A 12,066-nucleotide genomic window follows, 5' to 3' on the forward strand; every position below is an offset into this window, starting at 1 on the left:
AACCCCGCGAAATAACAGCTCCTACAGTATTGTCTTTTTCTTTTAATTACCTTTGGTATTAATGAAGTTGATTTTTTTGTTGGAACAGAATTGAAAGGATATCCAAGAATATTTTTAGCTAATGATCATGATCTGTGATCACACAAATCACATGACTTGATTTTTTTTAATCACAAATCCATGTGCTACTTAAAATAAAACTCTGCATGGTTATAATAGAATCAAAGTCCACATTACTTTTATTTGCAATGTAAGAATCTATTTCATCAATATAGAGAGGAAAATAATTTCCTCAAGTTTGGAAACAGAATCAGATGAAATTTTCCATTACTCTTCACAGCTTAATTTCACACTTTTACGAGATCATTATCAAATTTGAACGAGTTGCATTCAAGTAAAACAATGCTCTGATACTTGTACAAAACATGACCCTGTAATGACAATCTAATAAAAATCATTAGTTTTGATGGCTCACCAGAAGAATACTTTAAAGATAAATTCCAGTTTTGGTAACGATCTCAAAATGACTTTTTACAGAATCTCATATAATGACCACCCAAGTGTCTGTATGAATAAAAAATATGTGCCAAAGGATTCTGGAAGAAATTGTGTAATTGCTGAGAAATAAGCAAAATAAGCACGGATTCGGTCACTTCCGTCGGGTCTTTATTCCAGCAATAATTATACACTGTCCCAGTGTGCCTATCTGTGTTGGTGATCTTCAGTATGAACGTTTTTCAGCGTAGATTTCAAGATTTCACAAAGTTCAGTTCATATAACTGTACCAGATCTAGATCCTCGATGATATACTGACAATTACATGTAAGCCTGGTTTTACAGACTTTCTCATGAAATCAGAGTTTACTGCAACTACTGGCATTTCTCTTTAAAGGTCAATCCTTATATTTTATTTCAACATTGTATCTGCAATTCACTAAATGGACATTGTGATTTCCAAGTTAAGATTTTAATTAGGCTTTATCAATCAGCATCATGTCCAATGATGGACATTGTCCATCAATATTATTAATCTAATTACAATTATCTATCACCCTTACGGTGGTTACTATTATATTGTCTTTTTCATTATAATTACCATTGGTATTGATATATGAATTTGATTTTTCGTTGGAACAGAATTGAAAAGGATCTCCAAGAATAGTTTTAGCTAATGATCATGATCTGTGATCACACAAATCACATGACTTGATTTTTTTAATCACAAATCCATGTGCTACTTAAAATAAAACTCTGCATGGTTATAATAGAATCAAAGTCCACATTACTTTTATTTGCAATGTAAGAATCTATTTCATCAATATAGAGAGGAAAGTAATTTCCTCAAGTTTGGAAACAGAATCAGAATAAAATTTTCCATTACTCTTCACAGCTTAGTTTCACATTTTCCCAAGCCCATATCATTATCAAATTTGAACGAGTTGCATTCAAGTAAAACAATGCTCTGATACTTGTACAAAATATGACCATGTAATGTCAATCTCATAAAAGTCATTAGTTTTGATGGCTCACCAGAAGAATACTTTAAAGATAAATTCCAGTTTTGGTAACGATCTCAAAATGACTTTTTACAGAATCTCATATAATGACCACCCAAGTGTCTGTTTGTATGAATAAAAAATATGTGCCAAAGGATTCTGGAAGAAATTGTGTAATTGCTGAGAAATAAGTAAAATAAGCACGGATTCGGTCACTTCCGTCGGGTATTTATTCCAGCAATAATTATACACTGTCCCACGTGTGCCTATCTGTGTTGGTGATCTTCAGTATGAACGTTTTTCAGCGTAGATTTCAAGATTTCACAAAGTTCAGTTCATGTAACTGTACCAGATCTAGATCCTCGATGATATGGTGACAATTAAGCCTGGTTTTAAAGACTTTCTCATGAAATCAGTGTTTACTGCAACTACTGGAATTTCTCTTTAAACCCTAATAAATCAAGAGCACCTATTATAGGCAATAAACCTATAGTGCTCAGAATCGAAACAATGGGTGATGGTTTCAGACCCTCTTGATCACTAAACTTCCCGAAAATTTACCAGGGGCCTGTTGCAGAAAGAGTTGCAATTAAACGCAAGTCAAAACATCAAGCTCAAGTCCCGAACACGCGCTGTTGATTGGTTGAAAATCAAGATGCGCATGATTTTTAGAGTTGCGTTTGATTGCAACTCTTTCTGCAATGGGCCCCAGAACTTGTACAAGACTTCCATATTCACACCCACCCAAACAAGACCCTGTTGGGGTGAGTTCTCAAAGATATGAGCATGTGCAGTGCAAACTCTTCAGCAGATTAGGATTAAGGATGAGGATTCAAAATCGCTAGCTCAGAAAGCTACAGGGGTGTGAGTGGTCACAAATAAAAAGATCTGAAAAAAAGCTGGAGAGTATTGGAAAAGTCTGAAATAGAAAGAGCTCCCAAACTTTTCATACAGAGGAAAGCCAAATATAAGCTGAAATTCAGCTGAAAATCAAAACAAAAAAATCTGAAATCAGATAAAAATCTGAACTCTCACAACCCTGAAGATAACGACCCAAGCACCCTACGGTCACCATGCATGAATCCCCACACCCAACATTTTTTCATTTCATTTATTTCACATTAAAAACCAATACACACAATTACAAAGAAAGAAAAGGAAATTACTCCATGTATATAAGAGAGAGAGAAAAAAAAACATACAACAAAATTAAAATACGATGGTAAATAACGTGACCGGGGCTAGAAAAAGCAGAGATTCTCGAGTCTAGCCCTGGCAGAAATGGAGGGAAGGAAGGAGAGGCTAACCCCGGGAGCACATACTGACTGGAATGTGCTAGAAGCACCTGAAATTTGCTTTCACACTAGGGGAAAGATACCTTGGAAAGTCCTTGTAATTTTGAAAAGTACCTACATACTTTTTGATTTGTTTTTATATCATGATTGTGTGGAAGAAATGGAACAGAAACGTTTTATCTCAGAATTATTTCAATCTTGTGACATAAAAACTGTAAAAGCTAATAAACTCTGCCATCAAGTAATTAGATATTGAACCCTAATGGTGTAATTTGACCCTGGAACCACATAGATTGCATTTTGTCAGTGTGCTCTTAAAACCTCATATCTCAAATTCACACATTTTGAGGAAAGCTCAATAATAGCTCTATTATGAAGTTTTGACATAAGTGGCAAACCATCTTTGCCTAGAGAGTTCTCTGCAGGAATATAGGGAATGTTTTTAGACAATATGGCCCGAATTCACAAAGGTGGTTTTAAAAACCCAAGGTTGAATCCATGGTTTATGCAGATTTCCTGTATAAAGTACGCTTAATTGAGCGCTTATCGGGCGCGTGTATCAACAATGTCCAATGCTGATGTGCACTTTGTCACAGTGCGCCAAATTGACGCCTGTTAACATGGTTAGATATGCCATTTTATTCATGAGTCCACTGTTTGAAGAGTGGACTCATTATTCAAAAGAGTGGACTCATGAATAAAATAGCGTGGATAACCATGGCAGTGGGCGTCAAATTGGCGCAATGTGACAAAAGCGCCAATCAGCATTGGACATTGTTTATACACGCGCCCGATACGCGCTCAATTAAACGTAATTTATACAGGAAATCTGCATAAACCATGGACTCAACCGTGGGTTTTAAAACATCTTTGTGAATCCGGGCCTATGAAGTTGATATTAAATGCTATAAACCTAAAATACAGCTTCATCAGAGTTGATCTGATTCTTTCTTTTTTAAACTTTGAGATACAAAATTTCAATAGCCCACAACAATTTAAAATGAGATCACAGAAAATACTGTCTACTTACATTGACCGATCCCGCTAGATCTATGGTACTTCCTCTTTGGCTATTTGGTAGGGACTGAAAGTCTGCCGTCCGTGACGATTTGAAGCTGGAGTTCGATTGCTCACTCGTAAGAGATTCGGTGTCTGAACCTAATGCATTATAGCAAAAAAAAAAATAAAGTATATGAAGTTCTTTTGTATGCCAGAGCAGTCAGCTTAAAAAAAATAATATACATTTTACAAAGAGTATTCATTCAAGACATCACAAACAAAATTTGAGGTTTGGCTATAATATAAAAATTGACAGGGAGCCCTGAAAATAGCATCCAAAATACATAAGAAAAAATAGAATGAAATATGAACTATGCTCATTTCTAATGCAATATTATGTTTAATTCACTTTTAACAATCCTTAAAAGGAACATTATCACATTTTTTTTCCAATTGGAAATACAAAGAAAACAGGCAAATTTGTAGCAAAAAGACTTTCATCTATTTATGTCTCCTACTGATAACTAAACTCAGAAAGGAAAAAATGCAGCAAAAGCAGAAGAATATAAAGATGTTCCCAACTTGAAGAGTAGAACCAGATCAAAAAAGGTACATATAATTCATGAATTGGTTAATGAAAGTCAGAGATTTTAATGATTTTCATTTTTCAAATGTTGTATCTACTGAATCTTGTTCAACAACATGAGCTAGTAATAACCTAACCCAGGGAGCTCCTGCCCACTGAGGTTCCAGTTTGTGCCCAGATGTCAGAAAACTGCCACTCGTTAGACCTTCATCCATATAATCGTGGTAAGTGCATAATTTATATTTTCAGAATTCATTTGGAGAAATATTTAGACCATAAATCACGCTAGTCCCGTGAGCATGGTCAAATACAAGGTAAGCCCCTGGGCTCACGCCCGCGCAGCTCCCTGGGGTTAGTAATAACCTACCTTGTGGTGAATCATATGGTGAATAAAAGGCCTGTCCTCCTGGTAGATCGTATCTTCTATTGTCATAGGGATCCAATAGAGGGCGCCTTTCATCCGGCTGAGCAGGGTGAGTTATCAAGGCTGTTGATCAGGGAAGTTAAATGGAGAACAGTTAAAGAGGCAAGACAAAAAAATCAAGATTTCTTTATCATTGGCTGATCTTCAGCACTACTGTTGCTGATTCTACTACTGCTACTACTACTACTACTTCTGCTACTTCTACTCCTGCTGCTGCTGCTAATAATACTACTACTAATACCACTGCAACCAGTACTACTACTACCACTACTACTACTACTACCACCACCACCACCACCACCACCACCACTACTACTACTACTACTACACCTGCTACTACTACTTCTACTTCTATTTTCCTACTTATACTCATAATATCTATAATGAGTAAAAGTCATAATGATTATCATGCTAAATTGTCTGGCTTACCATCTTCTAACAATTGTTTTTCCTTTGGTATAACCTTGAAGTCAAATACCCATAGCTCAAGCCAGGCTATGAGAAGACTACATAGCAGCATGAAAATCGCCATGAGGGCATTGAATGTTCCGTTAGGTGCGCAACCCTCTGGGAATCCATTTGTATCCTACAGGAAAAAAAAGTTATGACAAATCAACAACTAGTATATGAAGTACACACATTTAGGATTTCTGAAAAGAATAACAGTATAAGGAACTTATATTACAGATGATCAGCATGTGAAGGGCAGTTCAAATATGACTTCACAAAAGTAAACACTAATCTATAAAAATAAATTAAAGAAGCCTGCCACTGACAAATCATGGGGAAATTGAATCAATACGAAATTTGCAAAAGGCCAATAGACTTGCATAATATAATCCGTCCGTCATGAGAGCTCGTCAGACTAATGCGATCGTTATTATTGACTCGAGTTGTCGCAGCTCTCATTTCCAATAATCCCAATTTCTAGACTCTTAGCAGGTCTCTTGATTGCTAAACCAAAATAAATAACCTCTGTGAAGTGTTTCAAAGTGAAAACATGCAGTTTATTTCTGGGTGGTTAGTCTACTATTTATCGCTCTCCTATATTAGACCTCCTAGACATGCCGGCGTCTATTACATAACACCCCTAGGCATGCAGCTGAGTGAAAGACTTGAATCCCTTCTCTGTTCTGAGATTGGCCTTGATTTCCCCATGATTTGTCAATGGAAGGTCACTTTAATATTTTTCTGATTTTTTTAAGCATTTATTAGAGCCAACCTGAAATAAGACTGGACATCCATTGGAACCACCTATGCATATTTCTTGTATTATTATGCTTCATTCAAGCATGAATTTGTGCCTTAGCCAAACGCATGCATTTATAACTGGATTCATATTAGTAAGCACAATGAAATAACCACAATTATGTACACAAATTCTGCATAGTTCATGGTTTCATACCATGGTACAATTGAAATATCTTGTAGTTATGACTTTCATCTTCCACTTTGAAGGACTTGAGTTCGATTCCAAGCCATAGCGTGTTTTAAGCAGGGCCTGCTTAAAACTGAGGTAACTACCCTGTGTCAAATAAGACATTATTATTACTATCATTGGAAAAAATAGGCATAACTCCCCCCCCCAAAAAAAAAAATAGCCGCTGTATAGGAATACACACTTGGAAATACAAGTATTTCCATCTAAAGTTCAGTATCATGTCCTGAACAAATTTCACTTGAAGTCATCAATATTCACTAAAATGTTTTCCCATTACATTACTATCATAAAATGCCATTTGAAAAAAAAAAGAACAATAAATTTCTATCAGCAATTCTTACCGAAAAATCATAAAGGAAAATCTTGGCCACAATCAAACCACTGGTAGCTACTGTTGTTATCTACAAACATAGAAAAGGAATGAAACATATCAAACATAAATGCCAGTTAAGGTGAAAAGCTAAGAATAAGTTTGTACAGAATGCAATAAAATGACCATCAAAGAATTTGTATCTCAATAAAAAATATTCTTGGAAATGTGTAATAGTTGAGAAATGGACAAAATAAGCACAAGGCATTCTAGTCATGTGTCAGGATCTTTTCCCATGCAGAAAATAATACGCTATCCCACGTGTGCTTATCTATGTTGGTGATCTTTAATATCATCTTTCAGCTCAGATTTCAAGATTTCACAGATTTTAGGTTCACGAAACAGAACCAAATCTAGAACTTCATTCTAACGACCTTCTCATAGAATCTTTGACTGCTGCAAAAACAAGTACTTGGCTTTCTATAAATAGGAGTGACAAAGAGGAAACGTGTATGATGTTTTCATGTGTCTACTTCGAGAGTTTGTTAATGTGTCAATTGGAGCACTACCAGGCAGGAAACACAGCACATATCTCGAAAGCATTGTGAATTTATATCAGGTTAATGCAGATCTGCCAACCTTTTACAACAAAAAAAGGTAATCTTAGAAGGAAAATAAAAGTATTTTTTGACGAAAAAGAGTATTTTTAACAATTTGCCTCAACGTAAAAATCACCATTCTGTTGCAGTGGGATCAGGGAAAAAAAGTAAAATAACTCCATGTGAAAATTTGATAATTCACCCTTATAAACATGTGCTCGTAGGCAAAAAGGTACTTGTTCTTTTCATGCAACAAGTTACTGGCCCGACAGTGATTTTTACTGGTCTGAGACTGTCGGACCGGCACTAGTGTCACATGCTTTGTATAATACATACTCTATGATTGGAAATTAAAGAAAAAAGGAACAAATCATAAAAAAAGTATTGGTGTATTAATAGCAAAAAATGAACAAATACTCTAAAAAGGGTTGGCATGTCTTTTAATGGGACCTACAAAATCAAGAGAGCATTTCACAAAAAGTCTTATCAGTGATTTCCACTGAGTAGTCTGCTCTCTGCCAATCAGATGCGAGATTCCAGTAGCTAATAACACAGAGTCAGTGAAAATCATTGGATATTTTATTCATGAAAAGCTCCCCAGGTCTTCCGTGGCCAAGATTTCAGGGATGACCAGAAATTGTCAGGTGATATGAGGTTCATGGATTCCAATATGTAGAATGAAAATTGACCCATCATTCCAGCTTGCTGGTGTTAAACAGGTAAATCTAGGATCTACTGTATTCTGGTACTCATCACAGAGTCAAAGATCACACATCAAAACTAGAGACAACTTCCTGTTTCATAGCCATTAACCTGGGAACCTTTTCACAAAACACTGGCAAAATGCTTAATGAAGAGACCCCTGGTTTTCCGAAGACATGGCATTTGCTACGGTCTTAATATCTCAGAGGGCATATGGTTAGAGTTAGGATTGTAATAGAATTTTTGGCTCAGAATAATATGAAGACAAGGATTAGGGTTTATTTAGTAGTGTTGGAGGTTAGATTTTATATTTGGCTTGACATGCAGATGTTCCATCGGAGCAACTGTCATGGCCCTGGTTTTCCCTGTATATATACAAACATGTAAAAAGGAGCTCTTACTGCAGCAAAGATCCAGTGCTTGGCTTTGCACACGGCATAGGCAAGGAGAAGAACCACGAAACGGAAGAACGCCATGATGACGATGTCAAAGAGCGAGTAATCGAAGTCGTACTTCACTATCTGACATCTGAAGCCATCTTTTACACCGCCGGCCAGTCTAATAAGCTGTAATGGGGGTAAAAAGAATATGAAATTCAGAGGAATTCATGTGAGATATTAAACATATCCACACCTAATTTGCATACACAGTTTTCACTATCGCAGTAAACAGACCTAGTACAACCCCAATATCTGTATGTTTTAAATATGACGAGCATTACTTTGTATGCAGTTTCTTTTCAAAGGAACAAATGCTTCTTGACAATCATAAATGAGGTGCCTGTCATGTCTTATCTTTTATTCAATCTTTGTTCGAATTAAGGAAAAATTTTTGGTGAAGAGCAGTTGGCTCACTTTAGTTGTCATCATTGAAAATGACAAAAATTGATGTAAAATCATTTCATTAGGAAGCATTTTTTTCCCCTTTTCATTATTGTTCTCATCATTATTAAACAGATTCTTGCTAAATCATTCCACAAGACAGCAAAACTCATCGGAAATCTTAAATTGTAAAAATTCAAAATTTTACGGTATTGCCTGCTATGGTCTTGGTAGGCTCAAACACAAAAGTCAATATTGTAAAAAAAGCAAATAAATGGAAAAAAAAAAGATGTTCATGGCTATATCCAACAACAAAACTGACCTGAATGTAGAGAAACCATAGCACGGCCGTCAACAGCAGGTCAAAGGTCGCGAGTAAGCAGAACATCCTGCGTACCGAGGAGAAGCTATTTTGCGCCGATGCCCGATTCTCTGTTACCGGTGGATGAGTGCCATTGGCTTGCGTAGGTGATCTAACGACGGGAGGGGAATCAGGGGCATTGCTGTATATCAGTTGAGCCGCAGCCCGGGCTTCCCGATCTCTCTCCTCACTCCCCCTTGGCATAATGTACTGTGGGATAATGTCAAAAGCTTGTAAGGTCAATGCTTGCCCATCCCTTAACATTTGAAATTTGTTTAATGCAAAATGGTAAGCACGAGGAAATTGTGGACAAAATTTTTTTCCACGATTAATCTTTAAGATGTATATGTATGTTCAGGTGAAAGTGCACTCTATTTCACTCCATTGACATTTCAAATTGCATACTTCAAGTTGTCAGTTCAAGAAATCAATGATGGATTAGAAATCACAATGAACGTTCTCAACTCATTTAGTACATAAGTATTGAGTGCTGCACTTTCTTCTTCTATTGTATATGTGTAGCTTATAAAATATTTGTTAAATGTGAGGGACTGGGAGATAAATTTTGTCAGACAAGCTCTAAAACAAGTTCTCAAACCAGGCAAAGAGATACTAAATTGAACACAATTATTACACAGGACCAATGATCAGGATCGATCAAGGAAAGTGGAGGGGGCCCCAAACACAATTTATCTGTCATTGCCAGAAAAGGAAATATGAAAAGCAAAGAAAGAAGTTAAATGTTATCAATATTCACTGTAGGAGCAATTGCAAATGAAGGGATAAAGGGGGAGGGGGGGGGGGGTCTACGGATGGGCCCCAGCCAGTTGGGCCTACCGGATTCGTCTGTGTACATACATTTATGGGTAGTAGAATTGATCAAGTCAGAGCAAGCCTTTTTTTCAACAGCAAATGAACAATTTTTATTGAAAGGATTTTAAGGTTGTGGATAATGATCCAAGATGGTAAAACCAAGTAAAACCAGCAAACCAAGTAGTATTTCAAAGGTGAGCAATGATTGATAAACAAATTAGAATTAGTTATAAGAGGAAAGTCTTTATCAACTGGTAGGAGAAACATGAAACACCAATCAAAACGTATGGTAGCAGATTGTATCACTGAACACTTTTCATTCATGTATTCCCATCATATCAAACACATTATTCTCATAAAATCCACCAAACTTTCACCATAAATACAAAAATACCAACAAAATATGAATATGTAAAAGAATTTGCTGAAATATATATTTTTTGTAATATTAGCTTCCGATTACACTCCTCTTTACATGTGAAATACTTTGGTCATTTGAAAATGGTAATGTATTGCATTATCGAACATGCATTTTCTGTGGGAAAAGTTGAAAAAAAAATCACTGATCACTGGACAGCTACTCTTACAATATTTTATTATTTTGAGAACTTTGTGTTTTGAAATTTTTCATCAGTAATCACGTTCCCCTTGGAAGAATGCTGCTAAGCTTTCTGTGTATAAATTTATTTTCTGACGCGTGTGATGCACACGTTCGGTAATAAAAGGTCAGTCGGCAATACAATCACTCACCATATATCATAGTAAATGCAATACATGTATATGGTTAATATGAGAATGAATGAAAACAAATTACATGCTTTTGTATACATACATGTATCTTTTCAACAAACAATTACTAGCACAATACAGGCCTATATGTAGTCATGTAGACACAAAACATACTATATGAACTTAAATGTTAGTAAGTAAATACTTACAAAGCATGAGGTATTTAGCACTTAAAAATACCATACATGGATTACATTTTAATACAAGCATTTCAAGAACAGATGAACGCACAATGACAGTCCAAAATTAGTCCTGTTAATGACAAGGGAAGCTTTGAAATGAGAACCTATCTTATGTTTAATAACTACTTGATCTGATCATGAGCTTTCCTTCTTCTTCTGAACTTTGATCATGCACGAGCAAGTCAGCACGAAATGTCTTATTTGTCTTTGTAAAAAAATAAACTGAAACTCAAAGTCCATAATTCCTCCTCAGCCAAAGTAAAATGCCTTCATTCAAAGAGTTGAATGATATTTAAGAACTGCTTTGAATAATCAAAGTGCAGTCACCCCCAACATTAAGTTTCAGTGTTGTTCTTGTTTCATTTTCTCTTTTTATTCAATTATCAATCGATTCAAATCAACTGTGGGGTGGACTTGACCTACCAAAGATTGGACATCCATTTTCATGCAATATTGTTGAACTGACACAAACAAGCATGGGGGGACAGCTTCTTGCAGAGATCATTTTATCTACCACTATGTACATGTATACCTATGGCCCCAATATTTAGATGAGAAAAACAAATTCTGTAGTAATTCTTTTTTTTAGGGGAACATTATATAAAGTCAAGTTTCAGAATAAAATATTTCCTTCCAAATTGAAACTAATAACTAATTGCTAAGAACTGAATTACAGGGTTTTGAAATAGAAAACTTTGAAAAACATCTATGCTGTCTGGACCCTTCTCAAAGCCAACTATGGTGCGACAGTGTCAACAGTAATTACAAACTTTAATATATCAATAAGCAACATTGCTGATGTTTTACATTGAAATATGTATTCTCTTTTTATCTACATTGTCAGTACTAATATGTACAGGTAATACATGTAGGTCCTTATGTTTTGAATATATTGTGTCTTGGCTTTTCAAATGCCACCTCGGCCCTGTTGATGGTCTTCATTTTTTTGTTAGTTGCTGAAATATTTTTTAAGCCCCTTCTCACAACCCATTTTCCCCATTTATGCTGAATAAATTTGGTTAAGCCCTGAAATCTATCAACCTTTCATGTGAAAACATGTGCATATCTGGCATGTGCATACTTTCTTTCTAAAAAGGCTTTTAGAAATAAGGAAACAATTTGATTTGATCATTTACTTTATCATCAATTAGGAGGAAATATAATTTTTTATTTTTTGACTAAAAATGACCTTTGAACTTGATGCAGTGACCTTAAACATAAATTTTACTAACATTAAATGACAATACA

At 35.5% G+C, this 12,066-nt stretch overlaps 1 protein-coding gene across 7 annotated transcripts in view; it reads right to left on the bottom strand.

Moving 5' to 3' along the window:
• Nucleotides 1–12,066, bottom strand: part of LOC121411787 (stAR-related lipid transfer protein 3-like) — a 46,436-nt gene that overhangs the window by 13,915 nt on the left and 20,455 nt on the right. For 6 of the 7 annotated variants that reach the window (XM_041604639.1, XM_041604638.1, XM_041604640.1 and 3 more), the window contains 6 exons: nt 8,996–9,244; nt 8,254–8,418; nt 6,583–6,642; nt 5,230–5,386; nt 4,744–4,863; nt 3,822–3,949 (listed from right to left, as the gene is read on the bottom strand). In XM_041604639.1, the coding sequence (XP_041460573.1) occupies nt 3,822–3,949; nt 4,744–4,863; nt 5,230–5,386; nt 6,583–6,642; nt 8,254–8,418; nt 8,996–9,244 (879 nt within the window). Of the gene's footprint in view, nt 1–3,821; nt 3,950–4,743; nt 4,864–5,229; nt 5,387–6,582; nt 6,643–8,253; nt 8,419–8,995; nt 9,245–10,785; nt 10,873–12,066 lie in introns of those variants that run through there. The other variant, XM_041604644.1, reaches the window with a different exon arrangement.

The sequence above is a fragment of the Lytechinus variegatus genome, chromosome 3 (genome assembly GCF_018143015.1).
Source record: "Lytechinus variegatus isolate NC3 chromosome 3, Lvar_3.0, whole genome shotgun sequence".
Lineage (NCBI taxonomy): Eukaryota > Metazoa > Echinodermata > Echinoidea > Temnopleuroida > Toxopneustidae > Lytechinus > Lytechinus variegatus.